Below are 20,848 nucleotides of genomic sequence, written 5' to 3' on the forward strand. Positions count from 1 at the left end.
AACTGATATAAAAGGAAGTTGAAGGATCCTAGAAACATAAAAAACAGGGCAGATTCAGGCATGTAGGAAGTTAGTCTAATCTGGGCTATTGGGATGGCCACTGGGATGAATGAACTTCACTTGTTTGCAGGCACAGTGTCACTTTGATCAAGATTTAAATTCCAGGGAAACAGCTCCTGGTTGAGCCAGCTTGGGGTGCACGTTCTCCTCTGGAACTAGGGATGAGGTCAGCCCACCTACCTGCATGGAATGAGACAGGGAATAGAGCTAGTCAAAGGGAAGTCGGGCTCTGTTACTATTAACAGAATCAGGGAAAATCAATGCTGGGTAAGAAAATAGTCCATTATAATCAGATTGGAAAAGTTAAAAATACTCAGCATTGACAAAGGGGTCAGGAACTGGTTTCCCTAGTATACTTTGGGAGGATATGTAGACTGCTTTTTTAAAGATGAGAGCATCCTTTGAGCCAATGATTCTACTTCTAGGAATTTATCCTGAAGAAATACTCACATATGTAGTCAAAAACATCATTCAAGAATGTTGTTCACCACAGTATTGCATATCAGATCAGTTCAGTTCAGTCGCTCAGTCATGTCCGACTCTTTGTGACCCCATGAATCGCAGCACGCCAGGCCTCCCTGTCCATCACCAACTCCCAGAGTTCACTCAGACTCACCTCCATCGAGTCAGTGACGCCATCCAGCCATCTCATCCTCTGTCGTCCCCTTCTCCTCCTGCCCCCAATCCCTCCCAGCATCAGAGTCTTTTCCAATGAGTCAACTCTTCGCATGAGGTGGCCAAAGTACTGGAGTTTCAGCTTTAGTATCGTTCCTTCCAAAGAAATCCCAGGGCGGATCTCCTTCAGAATGGACTGGTTGGATCTCCTTGCAGTCCAAGGGACTCTCAAGAGTCTTCTCCAACACCACAGTTCAAAAGCATCAATTATTTGGTGCTCAGCCTTCTTCACAGTCCAACTCTCACATCCATACATGACCGCAGGAAAAACCATAGCCTTGATTAAACGAACCTTTGTTGGCAAAGTAACGTCTCTGCTTTTGAATATGCTATCTAGGTTGGTCACAACTTTCCGAAAAATTGGTAATATTTAAGATATCAGTTAAATGAAATATAGCACAGCATTTGTACTATGGAATACTGTACAATCCTTAAAAAGAAAATACTTCCATGGAAGAGCTCCATAATATACTATTCATCAAAATAAACTGCATAAGTATATGATCCCATTTATGGTCTTAAAAAACTGTGTGCATACTCAGTTGCTCGGTTGTGTCTGACTCAAAAAACCTAAAAATATGTATTAGGTGTGTATTAAAAAATCCAGAAATAGGGTACTCTTTCTGCCCCCTTCTGATGCCTATGTCAGAAGCTTTCTCTATCTCCTTTATACTTTAATAAAACTTTATTACACACAAAAAAAAAAATAAATAAAAAAATAAAAAATAAATAAATAAAAAATCCAGAAATATACTCCAAAATTCAACAGTAGTTACCCACAGAAAAGGAAATAGGATTAGGGGGTGAGAACAAAATGGAACTCTCACTTTTCCTCTTTATATTTCAGTATTATTTGAGTCTTCATGCTCACAGTTAGCATGAGTTTTGGCCTATGTGTATTTGTAAACAGGCAAAAATATAACGTGATTTAATTTTAAAAACCCATATGCTTATACATATTATTATAGACAGAAACATGGATTGAAATTTTTTAAACATTAGCATTGATTGTTTCTATTTTGTGAATTTATAGGTGATCTTAATTATCTTTTTGCTTACCTGTATTTTAATTTTATCTTAGAAATTAGCATAGTAAACTAATTTACATATAAATAAAATAAATTGCTACTATGTAATGTATCGGAGAAGGCAATGGCACCCCACTCCAGTACTCTTGCCTGGAAAATCCCATGGATGCAGGAGCCTGGTGGGCTATAGTCCATGGGGTCGCTAAGAGTCGGACACAACTGAGCGACTTCCCTTTCACTTTTCACTTTCATACATTGGAGAAGGAAATGGCAACCCACTCCAGTGTTCTAGCCTGCAGAATCCCAGGGACAGGGGAGCCTGGTGGGCTGCCATCTATGGGGTCGCACAGAGTCAGACATGACTGAAGTGACTTAGCAGCAGCAGCATGTAATGTATGAATAGAGGGACATACATTGTTACTGTAAAAAGGGCACGAGTATGTGAACAAGAAAACCACAACAGAAGAACTATGAACGGCTAATACTCTTAAACGCTCTCATTCTAAAGGCCATAAAGTAAGCCCTCAATAACCCAATAATTGCAATTACTATTCCTTATTGTACAGCAATATGTGAATATGAAACCTCATGAAAACTACTCAACAAAGGAAGCTGCTAAATTCTGAATGCAAAAATGTTGCACAACGTTCCTGTTAGAGTCCCAGGAAAATGAGGCCTCGCTAAGGACATCTCCTGAGGAAGCTGTCAGTCCTGTTTCTAACCTCCCGGAACCTTCTCTGAGAAGTTCACATCCTTCTGATAACTCTGATAGGGGAAGAGCAGAAGAGAAAGAGTCAGTAAATCTCCGTTCAGGACTCATCTGAAGTTTGGCTTCCTGAGAACTGGTGTTTATTTACCATGGGAGGAAGAGAAAGAAGACATGGAAACAAGAACACAAATTCATTGGAAGAAGAGTATATGGTTTTAAGATGAGGGATACTTGTCCTACACTCCAAACATTTTCTTGCCCCCACCTCCTGCCCATTACCACCTCCCCAAGATTCTTACCACTGAAAAGAAACCGACCGCAGATCAGTCTATATTCTAATTGGTTCAGTGATTAAAAGATAAGGGGACTGTTGTTTGTGTAGTATTTTATTATAAAAGTAATAAATGGTCTGTACAGAAGAATTAACAAAGCAAATGAAAAGCACCAATAATTCCATCCCCAGAAACAATCACTTTTAATATATTGGCATACGTTAGTCTATTTCAACATTTCTGAAATCATCCATGGTTATCTAATTTTTCTCATATAACCTGTAACGTATTTCTGTGTTGCTGCAATTTCTTAATAAAAGTAATTTACACTGGCTGTGTGAATGTATAATAGAAGAGTCCTACTGATGAACGTGCTGAGGCAAGGAAGAAATCAGCGGTCAGTTATCTGAGGCTATATCACCTGTGAATGTCAGAACAGAGAGCTTCAGGATTCAGAGGACCGAACTCTGAAAAAGTCATTCTCCTTCTTTAGAACTGCAGTATCCTCTTCTACCCAAGAGGAGTTCAGGCCAGAAGACACCAGATCCTGGCCTCTCCGATTCACTGCCCCAAGTCCCAGGCGAGACAATGAAAACTAAAGGCGTTTCTGGTAATCGGACTCTGAGTCTTCCTCTGCAACATCCGGGTGCGAGAGGAGTGAATAGGTGACTGTGTTCTCAGCCTGGAGAAAACAGAAGGGAGCAGTGAGGATCCGCGGAGAGGCCGCAGGAAGGAGGCCGCAGCAGAGGCAGCAGGGTGGAGGAGGGGGAGAAGGAAGAGCAGGTGGCGGAGGGCTCACCTCAGTTCTGGCAGCATCATTTTCAGCATCAGTGAGACCGGCTGTGGGCAAAGAGAGCAGAGGTGAGCAGGCGCACGGCTATAGCCTGGGGCCGCCCCACACTGAGGCGGGGCCCAAACCAGGCTTGAGGGAGGACCACTGACCCCAACTCAGCCCTGTGGGCCGAAAGCTTGGTTCCCAGCCCACCCTCAGTATCCCAGACATGGCGCCCCCACCAGCTACATTAGCAAAGGGAGACAGTCATCTGTACTACACTCTTTTCGGAAAATCACTATTTTCTTCGAAGCTACCAGGCAGCTTTTGGGATTGGAGATACTGAGTAAGAGGTGTGTGTGGACTGGGGTGGGGACCTTTCCAGGTTAGCCAGATGTATTGGGTTGGCCAAAAAGTTCATCCAGATTCTTCTGGAAGCTGGTACAGAAAAACCTGAACGAACTTTTTGGCCAGCCCAATAGTATGTCTTTGTCGGAGCTCTGGAGAATCTCCTACTCCCTCACATCAAAAAGAAAGAAAGCGTGAGAGTGAACAAGGGAGGCTGAAGAGAAGGAAAGAAGGAAGCAAGCAAGCCAGCCAGCACTCTCCTTGGTGAAGATCTAAAACACATCCAAATTTCCTCATGTTTTTGCCAACACACTCACTTTGCCAGTGCGGAAAGCAGCTCAGTATCTGCAAAGCAGCATTCCTCAGGAAGTGGGGAAGGAGTCTGAGACAATGCATCTAGTGTCTTCATTCATCTCCAGGACACAAGGAATCCCTGTATGCCATGCTCCAACTTCTGGAACAAACCACGTCCTGAATCCTCCTTCTAATGCATCCCTCTACAATCCCAGCAACCTAGATGAGCCTTTGGGGAAACCATCAGCCCCAGTGCCTTCCTGTGAAATAAACACCTTGTGAAATATATTTATGCCAGTGGTAGAACCAAACATCAAAATGGCTAACCCACTTGTGTTCGGACGTTTTATCCTACGTCAGCTTGGCCCCAGTGCAGACTCAGGTCCATATCCCCACTTGGCCTGGCCATGGGACCTAGGGATCTTGCTCAAAGTGCCGCTGGACAGCTGGGCCGTTTTGCTCAAGCTCTCAAATCTGTTGGCTCTGCTCTGAGTCATACTCCAGCCATCAGAGGTGGGGTCCTCAAGGGCTTCTTTTTCCTGTCTGTTTCTGCTGTCTGGAAGCCCCCAGAGAAAGCTCCAGGTCCCTCCAAGCTCTGGCTTTAACTACAGTCAGGAAATCACCTGGATAGTCCTGCTCCTTTAACATATCCCCACTTGGGCCAGAGTTGATGGGCACTGACTCTCAGAATGTCAGACCGGGAAGGCTTCGAGGTCCTCCAGGCCAATGCACTCATTTCCTCAGTGAGGTGATTAAACCCCAAGAGAGGAAACGACACTCAAGATTCCATTTTATGATAGCGACCAGGCTAGTGCCAGGTTCACATTTAACAAACCTACAGGAGTGGGCATTAGATCCAGGCTTTGTCGACAGAGGAAAGCCCGCTAATGTAGCTAGTACACAGAACTTTCTCAGCCTAAAATCTTCTCTTCATGTTCCACCAAGAGTTGAGCCCTTACCCCATCGCTCACCCCATCTACTCTTACCCCATCTCTCCACAGACACGGACTACAGCAAATCTAGGCTTTATTCCCTTGGCCTCTTTCCCCTTTCCTCTAGAGTTTTCTCTCTTTAATTCTATTTGCCTTAGTCTTACAACATCTAACCCCCACCCTGTGCCAGCTCTTCCAAAGCTCCACAGAAAGACCTAAATATCTCTGATGTCCTGCTCTGGAAATACCCCTAGAAGTTCTAGCCCCAGAAACTCAGACAGGGCCATTGTCTCTCTATCTAGGATAGGTATTCATCTCCTCATCCCCAGTGAGGTCCTCTTCAGGCCCAGGAGTTAGTCTCAGAACTGACCAAGAGATTTGAGCCCCTGCCCTCCTCCCACTGCCCCCTCCCTCTCCTGTGCTCACAAGCCGCCTCTTGATGCACACGGCAAGCCGCTTCTTGACGCACACGGCAAGCCGCCTCTTGACGCACACGACAGGGTGTCACTGAGCCCACAGAGGGGAGCTGCACTCACCTGGTTCCTCAGGGAGGGTCTCTCCCATTTCCCTGCGCTCAGGGCTTCCTGGGAGAGCTAGGAGGGGCACATGGAGGTTAGTAGGATTACGGGGTAGAACCTAAGTCTTCAGGACCACGGACCAGAGGCAAGACTGGGTTAGAACCAATACATACCCTTCTCCCACAGACACGCCTCTCCTCCCCACTTCCCAGAGACTACCTTAGCCTATAAAAGGGCTGGTCTAGAGAGGTAGAAGTTGGCTAGGTTAATAGTAGGGACTCATGGGACTGTCAGAAAGGCCATTCCATTGCACCTTTCTTAAGCTTGCTCTGCCTTTTAAAAGCATCTCTTTCTCCCTCTCAGTTTTTCTCACTGAGTCTCTACATTTACTTACCATCGGTAACTGAGGTCTTGGCTATGAACCAATTGCCAAGTGCTTTGTGAGGTATAAGTAGTATTTTTTCTCTTTGTCAGTGGCTCTGAGTCTTTTTTTCCCTTTTACTTTCTCTGTGTCTGGATAACTTTGGCACTTTCTCTCACCAGTAAGCTAGCTTTACAGTGTTAAGAATTGTGATGATCTGCTTACTAGATTTCTATAGCACCTTCCCTTCTCTCTCAGCAATTTTACATTAATATTAATACTATGGGGGGAAGGAGCCTGCTTTCCAAGAGCTGAAGTTCTTCAGCTGATCAGTGAAGAGATGTTTATTAATCATCTTACTGTGTGGCAAGCACTGTGCTAGGTGCTGATGGGAAGAGGAAAGAAGCATAAAACAAAGAGACATGCTTACTGCCCTCCTGTGCCCTTTAGAATACAGATTAGCTGTTTAAAGGTACCCTATGTCAATTCCATGAACTTTCTGCCCTGCTTCACCTTCTTTTTTTCTGCTTCACCGTTTGTGGCTTCGATGGCATCAAATTGCTCCCAGCACCCTCCTTACACTTCCCCGAGCTCCATCCCAGCCACAGTGTTTCTCATTTCCATGTCTCAGCCCCCACGCCTGTAATGCTCATCTACCATCTTTGCCTGGTTAACTGCTAGCCTCAAACATCACCTCCTCCATAATGTTAACAGCCTGTACTATATGGTGCTAGCTGTGTGCTGGGCACTGTTGTAAGAGCTGCAGGCTCATTCATTCTCATAACCTTATGAGGTAGGTTCTATTTGTGTCCTCATTTTTCAGATGAAGAAACTGAGGCACATAGAAGTTGAATATGATGAGGAAAAACAACTGTTTTCCTGAAAACAACAACAACAACTTTGTTTCCCTGAGTTGCCACCTAAGAATTTTACAGTATGATCACCTTGCTTACTCCCAGAGTATGGACATTTAAGATAAGGACTTGAGTTTAGGATTCCCGCTGTTAAGTTCTCACTTTGATTTTCCTGGGGCATCTTTCAAAACAACCACTTAGATGTTAAGCCCACAAATATGTTGGTGTCCTCCACCTCAACCACTTCATAAATAGTGGCTTGACACTGTTCTCTCTGCTCACCCATGACCTGGGGCAAAGGGTTGCCACCCCTTCTCATTTCTGGGATCTCTGAGTGGCAAATCTTGTGACTCTACTTCCTTTATGAGAATGTATTGAAACTGTATTTTCAATGAAAACGACCCAGGGCTTTCACTTCCCCAGTCTAGGAGTTCAGATGCTGAAGGAGCCGCCAGCCCCGTGTGGGTGGCTCGTGCCTCCTTGTTCAGCTGGTCGTGATGTGAACATTCTTAACACGCCAGCTCCATCTTCTCAACACACAGAGAATAACTCACCCCCACATTACTCAGCCGGTGAGCAGAGGCGCTTAGATTTGAACTGAGGCAGTCTGACCCCCCAGTTGAGCTTCAATCACCATGCAACACTACCTCCCTATGACGTTTTCTCTAACTGGCCCAGCCCGTGCTGGGTCATTCAGGCTCTTCTATCCCTGTCGTAGCCTATGCATTCTCTAATACTGGTCTTATCCCCTCAGTTACTATCTGTGCTATTATACTATTTGTATTTCAGTCTTCTCGACAATATTATGGACTCCCTAAGGGCAGAGGCTGAACTTTTCTTTAACTTGGCATCATCCACAGAGTCTATCACAGTGCTTGACACATAAGCCAGTTTGTTCAGGCCTGTTAAATGAATGAATGAATAAATAAAATATGGGACTATATATGAATGCTAAGGATTCTCTAGCCCAAAGATAAGGGTTCTAGCCATGGTTGGGGTTAGGGCCTTGGCTAAAAAGGAACTGATAACAAGAGGGACCAAGAGGAACCACAAACCTGAGATTGGCTTTCTCCTGAGGCGGAACCAGGTTATTATGGCCGCAACAATAGCCACTGCAGCAAAACAGGTGCCTATAGCCACAGCTGTCATCGATGAGGGGCCGCTCGAGCTGGACTCTGGGGAAGACAGACCTCAGGACCCTCCCTATGCCACTTCACCCTCCCTGCCCTCCTCCAGTGCAGCACTTGCTTCCTCCCCCAGCCTCACCTGCACAGGTGTTCTGTGAGTGGGTTTGTGCCTCCCCGACACCCTTTCGATTTCTCTGCTAATCAAATGAAGGCACACTGCTGAGTGTATAAGGTGGAGGGAAGGGTTCCTTTTAGCCCGTGGGGATAGCAGGAAGCATGAACCTGAAGCCTCCAACACTGGACCCCTAAACTGTTTAAGAACATGCTATACCTTTGGGAGTGAATGGACATATCATGAAACATGAGAGAAAATTAGGAAAACTTCAGTTCTTAGGAATGTCCAGGAGCTTTGGGAACTTCTACACCAACGAGAAAGCTCTGCCTCACTGCTGTGCTTGGTGTGATGGGCTTATATTTCAAAGTGGAATAAGAGCCTCATCACCTGTCACTTGAGAGCTGAGGGTTCCAAGCTCTGGACAGCATTTATCAAGTGGCCCATACCCCTGCCCTTGGCCCCAGAGCCGAGGTTTGCTACTATGGCATTTCTCAAATCTCCATTTAAGACCATGTGACTTTATTCCTAACTATCCATCTCCTCTTCTCCCATCCTTTCATCTTGAGAGAGTCCCCACCTTGGACAGTGATGTTCACTGGTTGTGACGAGTGTAGCATCTTCCCGATAAACGCTGTGCAGTGGTACTGGCCGCTGTGACTGAGGTTGGCGCGTGGGATAGAGAAGTTGGTGCGCTGATAGGAAAATATCTTGGATTTCCTATCCTGGTAGAATGTGATCTTATTCAGAGGCTGGTTTCTCCAGCTGTGGCACCTCAGCATGATGGGCTCCCCTTCCTGGAACACGAGGCTGGGGGTCTGGAGCAACAGCCAGTCTGAAAGACACAAAGGGACCTCAGGACCCAGAAGGTCTTGACTCAGATCTGAGACCCAGACCATCCCTCCGGGGGCCAGTGTGTGTCGGGGGGAGTTTAAATGTGGACTCACACACCCCTGGTCTCTAATTCTGGCTCCTTCGTGTATGCACCCTGTGATCCTGGGTAAATAATGAATTCTTCTGGGCCTCAGTTTCCTCGTATGTGGAACTAGTCACAATAGTACCATTAGCTGTGCTGTTTACAGTAGTTGCTGGCACACAGTAGGTGTTCAGATATGCTTGTCTTCTCGTTCCCATCCTGGGAGACACAGCTGCAGCCCTGTCTGGCCCAAGAGGCCTCTGCAGGTGGATACAGGGGACCCGGAGTGCAGTCCCTTCCCCGAGGAAGGAGGGAGGTGGGGGAGAAGCCAGTCTGAGAGAGAAGACAGCATGTGAGGGGGACAAGCAGAGACCTGTGTCCTTGGGGAGAGTCACGGGCACCCAACAAATATTGGTTTACTTGGTGCATGTTAGTAAACAAACGTGGAATTTCACTTCAGCGGGGACTTTGTCTCAAGCCAGCAGTGACATGGGTGGGCCATTCATTAGCCAGCTGTGTACTTTCCCCCAGTCATTTTAATCCTTTTGCTGAGGAAATATTTTTAATTTCTTTATAGTTTAAGGAATAGAGGCTTAGGTAGGTACTTATAATCCTGACCTCAGCCCATGCCTTCTGTTTTCCTGAAGCTGTAGGACAGATCAGAGTTGGAATTGGAAAGAAAGGGTAGAAAACAACAGATACATTGGAAGGGAGAAGGCAAATGAAAAAAAAAAAAAAGCCACACGTGTGCCAGTCAACCACACTTAGTCCCTTCAGCAGACCAGAATGATGCCAACCAAGCCCCTACATTGGCTGGTGAGCCTGCCACATACGTGGAAGGAAACGTTCACAGCAGAGGGAGTGAGTGACAGGGAAGAGAAAACCACGGGCCACAGCTACAGTGGGACAGTGCAGAGAGAAGGTGGGGCGCCCGGCCTTTGCTCTGTCACACAGGCTGGAAACCCACGCCTAACACTGGGGGCAGTCCTGTGTTCCACCCTCTTCCTCCCCCATCACCCTCCTCGTGAGGAGCTCAGACCCTGGCTAGACGTTCTACTCCAGGATTAGGTGAGCAGTCCTCGGTCTCTAGTCTGCTTCTTTTATACAGGTTGGATTAAGCTAGATGGGAATGCTGAGAACTGTAGAGATTTCTTAAAATGAAGTAGAACTCAGAGAAAATGTCAAAGCTGCTTCCATGTAGCACCTGCAACCAATTACTTCTCCTCTCTGTCTGGGGAATCCCCTCTACAGAAGGTATACAGCCTTAGAACAGCACTTGCTTCTCGGCAAAGTCTCCGCTGGTGCCAAATTTTAACCTGTACAGTGGAAGCCTCAGCCTTAGGGTGGTTTGTCCAAGAGGGCCATCTGAGGTCTCCTTGAGGACAGTTCCTTGGTGCAGATCATGAGGGCAGGGCCCAGTTTCATGTTCATGGCACTCATGAGGTGTTGTTTAAGTCATAAAAGGGCATTTCCGTCAAACTCCTGGGAACAAAACTCCTCTGCAATCTCCTGGAAGCCTTGTAGAGAAGCAATAAACCTACATAAGACTCCAAAGGCTAAGATTACTAGACAGGAACACAGGGTCGATGCCATGAATCCTGGCATAGGCAGAGCCGAATGGAAGTTTCCCGGGCCTCATTCCCCATGCCCAGCTCTCACTGATAAAGGCCCAAGGATGTTGGAGAGAGTGCTTTCATCATAACTGAAATCTCTGAACCCCAGCTAGAGTGCTCCTGACCCCTGCCGCACGTGCCCTGGATGATGGCATGGATGGTGTCAGAGGAGCAGCAGGGTCCACACTGGTGACCACAACATGGTGAGCCTCCCGAAACTCTTTCATTTTCTCCCTCTTCAGCCAGAACTGGCAGCTACAGCTCACACAGTACCTCTTAGTGGAAATGAAGCAGAAAACTCTTGGAGCCGTAGAACTGTTCTGCAGGAGTATACTTCCCACAGTGCTGGAACTTTGGGAGATTTGCCTTCTTTACTGCTGAGTAGATGGGTTGTCCCCTTCACTGGAGCCACCTGACTGATTCTTATTCAGCCCTGTCGGGAGGCCAGTCTACAGTGGCTTATCAAACTCTTTCAGTAATGGAGAACACTGGGAATGCTTCTGCTCAGTCCTGGGTACCAAAGCCCTCAGTTACGTGAGTGAGCATCTGGGGCTTCACAGTGCTTCGCCAAGGTTTGAGTTTCCATTTGTCTGGATACCATGGCTAAGGTAGAAGGTGGTGCTGATGGGCAGGGGCCTCGGCTGCCAACTCATCGCTTGGTGAATTACCATTCCCATTGGTCACTAGTTCAGCTTCTTCTCCAAGACTGTTCTCCTCATCTATGGTCTTGGGCTCTCTGCTGCCTGAGAACCCTCGGCAGGAGCACTGAACGCAATGTGGAGACGTCATCTCCCTCCTCCTTGCATTGGACAGCCGATGTCTGGGCTTGTCCAGTCAGTGCACAGACTGCATGAGGAGAACAACAGGGACCTGTGCTGTGGTGGCTGAGGCGCAGTGAGGCTCGTGGGTACTGCTGCTGCTGGACCACCTGGAGGTGCGCAGCTGGGCGGTGGGTACTGGGACTGACGGTGCTGGAGCTGCAGCCAGTGGTCGAGAACAATCTGCAGTCGGATAACCACTTGTTTCTTCAACAGCTGGATCTGTGCTGTTGCTAAATCAGTGAACGGGGCTTGACAGGAGTAACTAAACCCATCAGGGTCTGGGTGGGAGCAGGTGTGGCTGTCCGTGTCAGGCTCATGCCCTGCTGACCACTCCCATCTGCTTCTGCCTTCTTGGCCACTGCACTTTCTGCCTCTGGCTAACACCCCGGGTCAGTCACTGCCTGGATGTAGGCAAGGGCTCCACCTCTCCAGTGCCTTTCCTTGGGCAGCTCCTACCACCACCTATTCCTCACGAGGGCAACTCACCCAAAGGCCCAGGTGTGTGGCCACTTCTTCCTGGACCCATGAGCCTATGTCCACTGCCTCCACCAGCTGGACTAACGTTAGCAAAGGGACCTGAAGTCCTAGAGGGAGTCTGAGCCACAGCTAGGGCCTGGCAAAAGGCCTGGGGTAGGCCAGAAAAGAGGTATTAAAAAGCAAAAACATCACTTTGCCAACAAAGATCCATACAGTCAAAGAGATAGATTTTCCGGTAGTCATGTATGGATGTTAGAGTCGGACCATAAGGAAGGCAGAGCACTGAAGAATAGATGCTTTCAAATTGCGGTGCTGGAGAAGACTTTTGAGGGTCCCTTAGACAGCAAGGAGATCAAACCAGTCAATCCTAAAGGAAATCAACTCATTGGAAGGACTGATACTGAAGTTCCAATACTTTGGCCACCTGATGAGAAGAGCCGACTCATTGGAAAAGACTCCAATGCTGGGAAAGATTGAAGGCAAGAGAAGGGGATGACAGAAAATAAGATGGTTGGATGGCATCACTGACTCAGTGGACATGAGTGTGAGAAACTCCTGGAGATAGAGGACAGGGAAGCCTGGCATGCTGCAGTCCATGGGGTCACAAAGAGTTGAACATGATCTAGTGATTGAACAGGAACAAAAGGGGGAATAGCATTCTGGGTGGAGCCTTGGGCTGAGACCTGTTGTTGCTCATTGCCAAGTTCTGTACTCAACCGTATCTGCATGGACTCCAGGAGCCTGAGCAGATGGTACCTCCTGCTGGACTACAGCCACTAACAAGCATCAGGATGAGTTGAAAACTAGAGGCCAGGGTCTGCTGGGCCAGGGTCTGCTTTACCTAGGATTGTTTTCCCAGCTGCAGTCTTGGATCCATCTAGGGCTGGGATAGGTTGAGGGAGAAGGATGTCGTGATCCCCAGTAGCAAAGATTGGGTCAGAGTTGTAACACTGGAAGAGTTCACTCTGGGATTGGCTGGTGAATGGGGAGGCTGATGCTGTGGCCTGACTGGGGCCTGGGTGGTGCTCAGCTGCTGTGTCTTGCTGGCATTTGGGGTGCTGATCTGCTGCCTGGCAGCAGTTGTGGCCAGCTGGACCACAGCCAGCCCACGCAGCTGGGCCTGCTGAGCTGCTGCTGGCACAAATTGGTGTAAATACTGAGGCCCACAGAGCTGCCCCAGCAGTGTCTACAGAGCCTGCCCCGCCTCTTGTTTATAGAGAGCCTTTGCCTTGGACTGAGAGTGCCTTGCCTTCTGTTGGCACTGGTCTCCATGGCAGTGGTCCAAGGTCACCCAGGCTGCTGTTGGGCTCAAGGACGTCATATCTAGCTCTGCACCTAGGTCCCCCAGGGTGGTGCCCACCTCATGTGCCAGTCGTTCCATCATCAGTCACAGTGGCGGGGGTGTCTCCCATAGTCCTGAGGAGAGGAAGCCCCTCAGCTCCACCCCTTCCTGGAGGGCCAGAGCACTAAGGCCAGGGCCTTGCCAGGCCACTGAGGCTTCCCTCCGTGACTGTCTTTTCCTGCTAAGCCCAGAGGCTAAAGATGGCAGGACTGGGACTGGAGCCCACTGGGCCTATTAGATACTTAAAATGTGGGTATTCAGGGAGGGAAGGGGACTAAATGAACAGTAACAATGACAATATTTATCATAATCACATTGCAGCTTTTTTTTTTAATGGAGAAACTATTTCTTGCCAAGAGCTTTGGAAAATCATTGATCTGTTCAACAAACATTTATTAAGCCCTGCCCTGTGCCTGTGCTGGAAATATAAGGAGATGAAGACACAAGTTTCACCTCAGTTGCACAGAGAGAGGGCAGGGATTAGGGAAATGTTGATTCTCAACAGAACCTCATGTGGGAGGCAGTGGTATCTCCACTAGCAAGTGAGGAAACTGAGGCTCAAAGGTGAATGAAATCATCATGTTTAGATGGCTAGTAATTCCCTGTGCATTTGACTCTGCCACGAATATGGGAAGATTTCTATGATTTAGAGGTTTTCTTCTGCTTCTCTCACACCCAGATGCCTGTTGGTGGCCTGGTCACCTTCTTGCTCAATCGGCACCAAGACAAAGGAGCCCAACATATTCTGAGAAATCTCTTAGGAACTTCCACCTCACCACTCATACTAAGCCGAGGAGGTGGGTTGAGAAGGGAAATGAGTAGACCAAAACCACTTCAAACAACTCACAGCCGTGCTTTCCAGTAAGTAGGCGACTGCCCTTTGCTAAAAACCTCTGCATGGAAGCAGATTTCATCTCCCCTTGTTCTCCCAGACTCTCCAGGGCCTCCTCCACTGACCGGAAATCACATCCAGATGCACAGGGTCGCTGAGGCTGGTCTGCTCCCTCTGGCACCTGTAGGACCCACTGTCGTTGCTGCCGGCCCTAAAGCTGTAGCTGGGCTGCTTCTGGGTGTGGATGGAGCTCCCGTTATGGAACCATGTGGTGAGGTTGCCTGCAGAGAAGCTGGTCCCCTGGCACGTCAGCGTCACGTGATCCTCCCTGAGCACATTGATCCACGCAGGCTGGATGGTCACCACAGCTTTTGGGAGATCTGCTGAGGGGCAGAGAGAGGAGGCAGCATGAGGAAAAGGGACCCCAAGGGCCTAAGCAGACCCCAAATCTCAGATGATGGAAAACTGTGGCCATGCTGCAGAGATCAAGAGAAGAACCCAACCCAGAACAGGTCCGCACCTGAAGGCAATTCCTCCAACTCATGTAGCCACACAGGGGCCCCCAGGAACCCAGATTCTCTCAGGGAGGAGAGGAGGAGGGGTAGGGAAATGGGAGAGGGGGCAAGCACACAGTCGAGAAACACAAGTACACCTCGCCCAAGGAGCTCTGCCCAGTTCCTTCTCTGTCTCTATTTCTCTTTCTCTCTCGAACTCACACTCACAGACACACACACACACACACTACACATACATCCTTTGGGGAATCACTTCCCCCACCCTCATAAACTGAGGCATTTGGACACTAGTGGATAAACTGTCTTCCCAGCTGGATGAAGACAAGTGGGGCCACCTGGTGGAGGTGCCAGGCTGAGAGTCAGAGGTCACATTTCTCTTCTGACCTGCTTCATTCCTTATCCTGTAGAATAGACCTGTCCTGACACCAAAGCACAGATGAATCTCTATGGCCTCAGGAGAATCAGAAAGAGTGAGAAAGGCCAGAAGGCCAGTCTAGGAGCTCTGGATTCAGTGACCCAGGAGAGCCCCACCCCCTACCAGTCCTGGGTGGTGGAGAGGTTAGTGGTGCTGAGAAAGGAGTGCCCAGCAGTGTTCACCCCACCCAGCCGCAGCCAGTAATACGGCCTCCTAGTTCTCTCCAGGGTAACAGGCCCTGAGAGCTTCAGATACATGCAAAGTAGATGATTTATCAACCCATGGGGATAACCTAAGCAGATCATGTGATTCTGCATGGTCTGGGCTCGTGGTTTAGTTTGGAGAGAAGAAGGCAATTGATACAGAGGACAGTTATTTTCCGTGACAGAATCTGTGAGGTATCATCATAACAGAAGCAGGAGGGCTGAGGCATCTGTGTCCCTTGGCTGCCCACCCCTGGTGGCTTCAGTGGAAGGGAAGCAGGAAGGAGAAGCGGGTGCAGGGCTTCTTGTGGGCACAATTCCTCTTTCCTGGCTCTACCTCAATCTTGGATTGCTGGTGCCTCCAGAGTTCCTCCATACAGGGTGCAGGGAGCAGAGAGAGCTGGGGGACAGAGGGGATGTGGTGGAGCACTTACCAGGTTTCCCAGAAACAGGAGCTGCAAGAGAGAAAGCAAAGATCAGCCTGGTGTTTGGATATGATGATTCATCATTACAAATAATCATCAGTCCCAGGTCAAATTCCCTTCACCTGCACAGATTTCCCTCTCTGTGTTATTCCCTTTCTCTTTTGCATCACCCATTTCTCCTTCTCATCTGGGTCTTTCCTACCAACATAAATATGCTCCAGGATGTTTCATTAAAAGGATAAAAATCTCACTTGACCCTGCATAGAATTCCAAAAGTATTTCCCTGCTCCCTTTCCCAGCCTGATTTCTCAGTTCTTTTTCTACATAGGCTATCCTCATTTCTTCTCTTTCCAATCACTGAACCTCTCTAGTCCACTAAAACTTTTGTCAAAATCACCAATGACCTCAATGACAAATTAAATGGATATATTCTATTCCTCTCCCAGATTCCCCCCATATAAGGGTATCTCTTTACCATCTACCCAGGTATTCATGCCAGAAAACTGCAAATTTTCTTTTATTCCTCTCTCTCCCAAACCATCTACCTTTGCACCAGTAAATTCTTGTTCATCCTGCTTCCAGTTAGTCCTTAAGTGCATCGACTTTATCCATGTCCAAACTACTTTAGGCTACCATCAGCTTTCTTCCATCTCCTAACTTAGCTTTTCCCTTCTTCTGTTCCCCCTGCAATTCATTCCCCACAGAGCAGCTAGAATCATTTTTAAAATAACAAATCAGATATCACCCCCCTGCTTACAAGCTTTCTGGTTTCCTCCTTTGCTCTTAAAGTAAAATGTAAATATTTACAAGGCCACACCTGATACAGTCCTTGCTCACCTCTCCAGCCTCATCTCAAGCTCCACTTTCCCTATTCACTGAATTCCAATAATACCAGCCCTCTTTAAATTCTTCAAACTTGGGGCTTTTCTGTATGCTGAACTCTCTGAACCCACTTCCTTTGTATCTTCAAATGGCTTAATTCTTATCTTGCTTCAGGTCCTAGCCTAAAAGTCACTTCCTCAGAAAATTCTTTCCATATCGTCCTGTTAACACAGGCTATTCTCTCATCTCCCCCACAACAACTGTTCTTATCAGAGTATCCTGTTTACAGCTTCATAGACACTTCCCAATTTATGCATTTGTGCTTTTTTATTTATTGTTTGTGTCCCTCAGTAGAATGTAAACTCAAAGAGGGCAATAGCCATGTTAATTTTATTTACCAATACTCTGAAAATCATCCATTGAGTGTTACCTAGGTGAGAGATAAGACAGCCCAAAGTTGTGATGACAGTAGAAAGTGAAGATGGGGACATAGGCATGAGGGAAATGTAACACGCAGCAAGAGAGTGCCACTTGATGAAGTATGGGGTTTTGTGAATGGGTGACCAGGAAAATAGTTAATTGTGCTCACACAAATATAAATGTTAGGAGGAGAAGAACATTTGTGAGGGGAAGATGATAGAGTTTGAATGTGTTTTGTTTCTGAGCTGACAAATCAATTTGCAGGTTTCCAACCGGGAAAATGGAAATATAAAATTGTATCTGACACAGACAAGAAAGACAGGTTTGGAAATTATTGACATAGAAGTTAGCTAAAGACCAGAGTGTGCAGAAGTGACAGGTGACAGTACAGGAAATGGGTAAAGAAGCAGGACCAAGAGGAGGAGGAGAAACAAGTAAGAGATGAGAAAACTAGAGAGAAGTCATCTTCCACTCATTCACTAAACAAATATTCAGTTCAGTTCAGTCGCTCATGTGAATATTAAATGTGTTCATGCTCTGTATCGTCACTGTAAGGGAGACAGAAGGCCGTCTCTCTCGTTCCCTGATAAATCCCCAGAGGCTGCACATAGCATTTATTTAATGTGTAAACAAGGCAGTCTGTGGACTCTGGAAAGCGGAGAGTCCTTGGACACATTGCCTGGCTCTAGAGGAACATCTACCTGTAAGAGTAGGGTCGGAGCTTCATTAGGTAGGCCGTGGAGCAGCGCTGAAGGCATTTATGGAGTACAGTGGCTCTCCCCCAGCCATAGCTGAAGAAGCCATGGCCTTGGTGTGCAGCGTGGATCCAGACAAGAGGAGACAGGAGCAGTCAAGACTAAACCAGAATGTGTTGTAATAAAATGAGCTACAGAGCAATGAAGACCTAAATCCTTGGTGACACCAAAGAGGCAAGTGGACAAAAATGCCGGAAGTCTGTCCCAGGAATCTCGCCTAGGGCTCACACTGATATCGCCACAGCAGGGGCAGGGAAGTGTGCACCTCTCCAGGCCTGAGCTCCTCCATGTGAAAGAGGGAGGACGTTCCGTGTGCTCCTTTTCCATGCTATTCTACTTCACTCCATCTCACCTTGCTCGTGGGGGAATACTCTGTCTTCCTCATCTCCACCCCCTGTCCCAGCATCATCCAGCACCAAGGGCCAGGGCTCCCAGCACTGACCAGATTTTACTACCCATCATAGTATGTAACTTGGAAAATGGCTGGCTGCATGTCTTCCTCTGGGACCATCCTGAAGTGGATTTGATGGTCATACTCCAGAAATTAAGTTTGGGAGGACATTCCTGGTGATACGACTCCTCTACTTGGCCTTCCCTAGACTCTCCCACCAGCATTATCAGTCCATGGTCCCTAGCCCAGGGCTGAGAACGTGGTCAGAAAGCAGTGCTCAATCACAGCCCAAGATCCTCTCCTTCTCTTTCATCAGTGATAGGACACCTCTCCCTGTCTGTACAGTGCAAACAGACATGCATGATGTCTCTGGTCTCACAAGTGATGATTCTAGAATTGCCTGGCTTATGCATTCTCTGGTTCCTATTCCCTGCATAACTGAGACCCTCCTGTGCTTTTTCCCAGGTAGATCTCCTTTCTCATAAACAGAACAGGTTTCTGCTGTCTGAAGTGGTTTCAGGGGCACAGAGAACAGCCACTGCCCCCCACTACAATGTGCTGTCTTGCTTCCCCACATCGCCATGGTATCACTGACTCAATAGACATGAGTTTGAACAAACTCCAGGAGATGGTAAGGGTCAGGGAAGCCTGGCATGCTGCAGTCCACGGGGTCACAGAGTCAGACACAACTTAGCAACTGAACAGCAACAACATCTCCTATTTGCCTAAGACATCATCAGCCCTCTGGCCTAAGACTTGGTCCCAGTGAAACATGCATTTCTAAGGAAGATAAACACCTTGGCCATCATTAATCCTTCAGGTCTAGCTCACTGGACTTTCCTCAGAGCTGGTTCTGTGTGGGAAGTGGTAGATTACCAGGGACCTTGGTGCCCAGTGACTTTGGGCAAAACACATTAAAAAAAAAAAACCTGACTTCTGCCAATTGCACAATTTCCCAAGGCCAGCAAGGTTGTCAGCCTGTGATTTTCATCAGCCTGCCTTCACCCTCCTGACTTTCCTGATGTGCTGCCCACTGTGGCCCTCGTCCTTGTCCCAGCTCAGCCCCAACCCAGGTGGCAGCAGCTGACTTAGAGAAGCCCACCTGCCCATCGTCCTGATCCACTGTCCCTGCTGTGCCCCCCACTCACCCAGGAAGAGCAGAGCTGTCCACAGTAGCATGTGGCCCCAAGGATGCCAGGGCGTGCAGTGAGCTCGGTTCCTCCTGGCAGCAGGGAAGGCTAGGAATGAGGGGATCCCCATCACCTCCTGGAGCGAGCAGGTTGCTCTGACAGCCCAGCACGACAGGCACTGGCTTCTTTTGAGGCTTGATAGATTCCACCCAGAGGGCAAATTCAGGAGTCCAAAAGAGGAAGTGAAAAGAAGTGTTGCTTTATCATTGGCTCCTCCCCTTCCACCCTCTTTCATCTAGAGAGTTCCCTCCCAGAAGATTCAGGGCTTCCTAGAATGAATCTGGCTCAGTCCCACTCCAAATTCACAGAAAATGTAGGAACTGGGAAACAAATTCTCCTCCTTCTCTGGGGCCACAGCTGGGCTCAGCCCCAGGGAGGAAGAGGGGAATGGTCACCCCTACTCAGCTCAGGACTCCCTGTCTGTCTCTGTCTGTTTGGAAAAGGCGATGGAGGAGAGTGTGCCAGGGGACTCCCCATCTTCTAGATCCATTTAGAGGTGCAGACACTGGCGTCAGACTCCTCCTGAGACTGAGCAGAGGGGCTTGAGGCCACCTTTCCCCATCATTTGATTGCCTTTATTATCATAATCCAGACTCCATTTTGGATTGTGGAACCAGGACAGAGAAGTGTGTCAGGGTGGCGATAGAATGATCATTCCCATCTTTTATCACCCCTTGACTTCCATTCTTTTTAAAAAAGATATTTAGTCATTTATGTATTTGACCACCCCGGGTCTTAGTTGCAGCATGTGGGATCTTTTGCTGTGGCATGCAGACTCTTAGTTGTGATGTGTGGGATCTAGTTCCCTGACCATGGATGGAACGCTAGGGCCCCTGCATTGAGAGTGTGGAGTCTTAGTCACTAGACCAGAAAGGAAGTCCGTCATTCATTCTTGTACTCATCCCTCCAACAAATATCTTTTGAGGAGCAACTAGTGCCCTGGTTCTTTGTTTCTCGCCCTCATTCCCATCACTGTTCCCATCACTATGGCGTGGTGAAGAGCAGGGCTTTGGAGCCATATTGGTCTAATTTTGAATGACAGGTAGCGTCTCAGAACTACAGATTCCTCATCTGTATAAATGAAGATTAACTTGTCTATCCTTCAAGCGGAATTTCTCAGCCTCAGTGTTACTGACATTTGGGGCCAAATAATTCTTGATGTTAGGACCTATCTCATACGCTGTAGAGTGTTTAGCAGTATCCCTGACCTCTCCCCACTAGATGCCAGGGGCAACCCCTAACTGTGAAAATAGAAATGTCTCTAGACATTGGCAAATTTGCTCTTGGGGGCAACCTTGTTGCTGACTAAGAATCACAGTGGTCATGGTTTTTGAAAATTAAAAGAGAATGTGTGTGCTAGCACAGGCCCTGGTGTGTTGTGGGTATCCAGTCAATGCTAGTTTCCTTTTTCTGCTCTCTATCATCGTCCTCATCCCGTGTGTTCACCCTCAACATCCCCAGAACATGAGATGCTCTGGGATCTCTCTCGGGACCCTCTGCTGGGACCTCTCTCCCAAATGCTCTCTCAGGAAACAAGCTGTAATATTCAAGGAAATGATACTGTAAAACCTGTTCTTACACTCCGTGGTCTTCAGAAACCTCAGCAGCACCCCCGCCCCTCCGCCCCATTGGACAAGGCTTTACTACTG

The 20,848-nt window shown here is 47.8% G+C and overlaps 1 protein-coding gene across 9 annotated transcripts; it reads right to left on the reverse strand.

Moving 5' to 3' along the window:
* Positions 1-2,840: 2,840 nt before the first annotated feature.
* Positions 2,841-19,382, reverse strand: FCGR2B (Fc fragment of IgG receptor IIb). 9 transcript variants are annotated; one of them, XR_003508707.1, is made up of 8 exons: positions 19,158-19,381; positions 15,631-15,651; positions 14,189-14,446; positions 8,643-8,897; positions 7,879-7,998; positions 4,182-4,315; positions 3,544-3,584; positions 2,841-3,426 (listed from the first exon to the last, which is right to left on the reverse strand). XR_003508707.1 is itself a non-coding variant. In XM_027527549.1 (8 exons), the coding sequence occupies exons 1-8, from the start codon at positions 19,267-19,269 to the stop codon at positions 3,340-3,342; spliced, it is 948 nt and encodes a 315-aa protein (XP_027383350.1). In that variant the 5' UTR covers positions 19,270-19,381; the 3' UTR covers positions 2,841-3,339. The 9 variants fall into 9 exon arrangements, 7 of the variants coding, with proteins under 7 accessions (XP_027383350.1, XP_027383342.1, XP_027383369.1 ...); XR_003508705.1 differs by having other exon boundaries at positions 4,182-4,318; XM_027527549.1 differs by lacking the exon at positions 4,182-4,315 and adding an exon at positions 5,627-5,683 and having other exon boundaries at positions 14,189-14,443.
* Between the last annotated feature and the right edge of the window lie 1,466 nt (positions 19,383-20,848).

This window comes from Bos indicus x Bos taurus, chromosome 3 (assembly GCF_003369695.1).
Source record: "Bos indicus x Bos taurus breed Angus x Brahman F1 hybrid chromosome 3, Bos_hybrid_MaternalHap_v2.0, whole genome shotgun sequence".
NCBI classification, from domain to species: domain Eukaryota; kingdom Metazoa; phylum Chordata; class Mammalia; order Artiodactyla; family Bovidae; genus Bos; species Bos indicus x Bos taurus.

Coding starts and splice junctions, on each gene's coding strand:
- FCGR2B (XM_027527541.1), bottom strand. CDS start 19,269: ATGGGGATCCCCTCATTCCTAGCCTTCCCTGCTGCCAGGAGGAACCGA. Junction 5,684..7,878: donor CAGGAGAAAGCCAATCTCAG/GTTTGTGGTTCC, acceptor TGCCCCTCCTAG/CTCTCCCAGGAAGCCCTGAG. Junction 3,427..3,543: donor ATGATGCTGCCAGAACTGAG/GTGAGCCCTCCG, acceptor TGTTTTCTCCAG/GCTGAGAACACAGTCACCTA.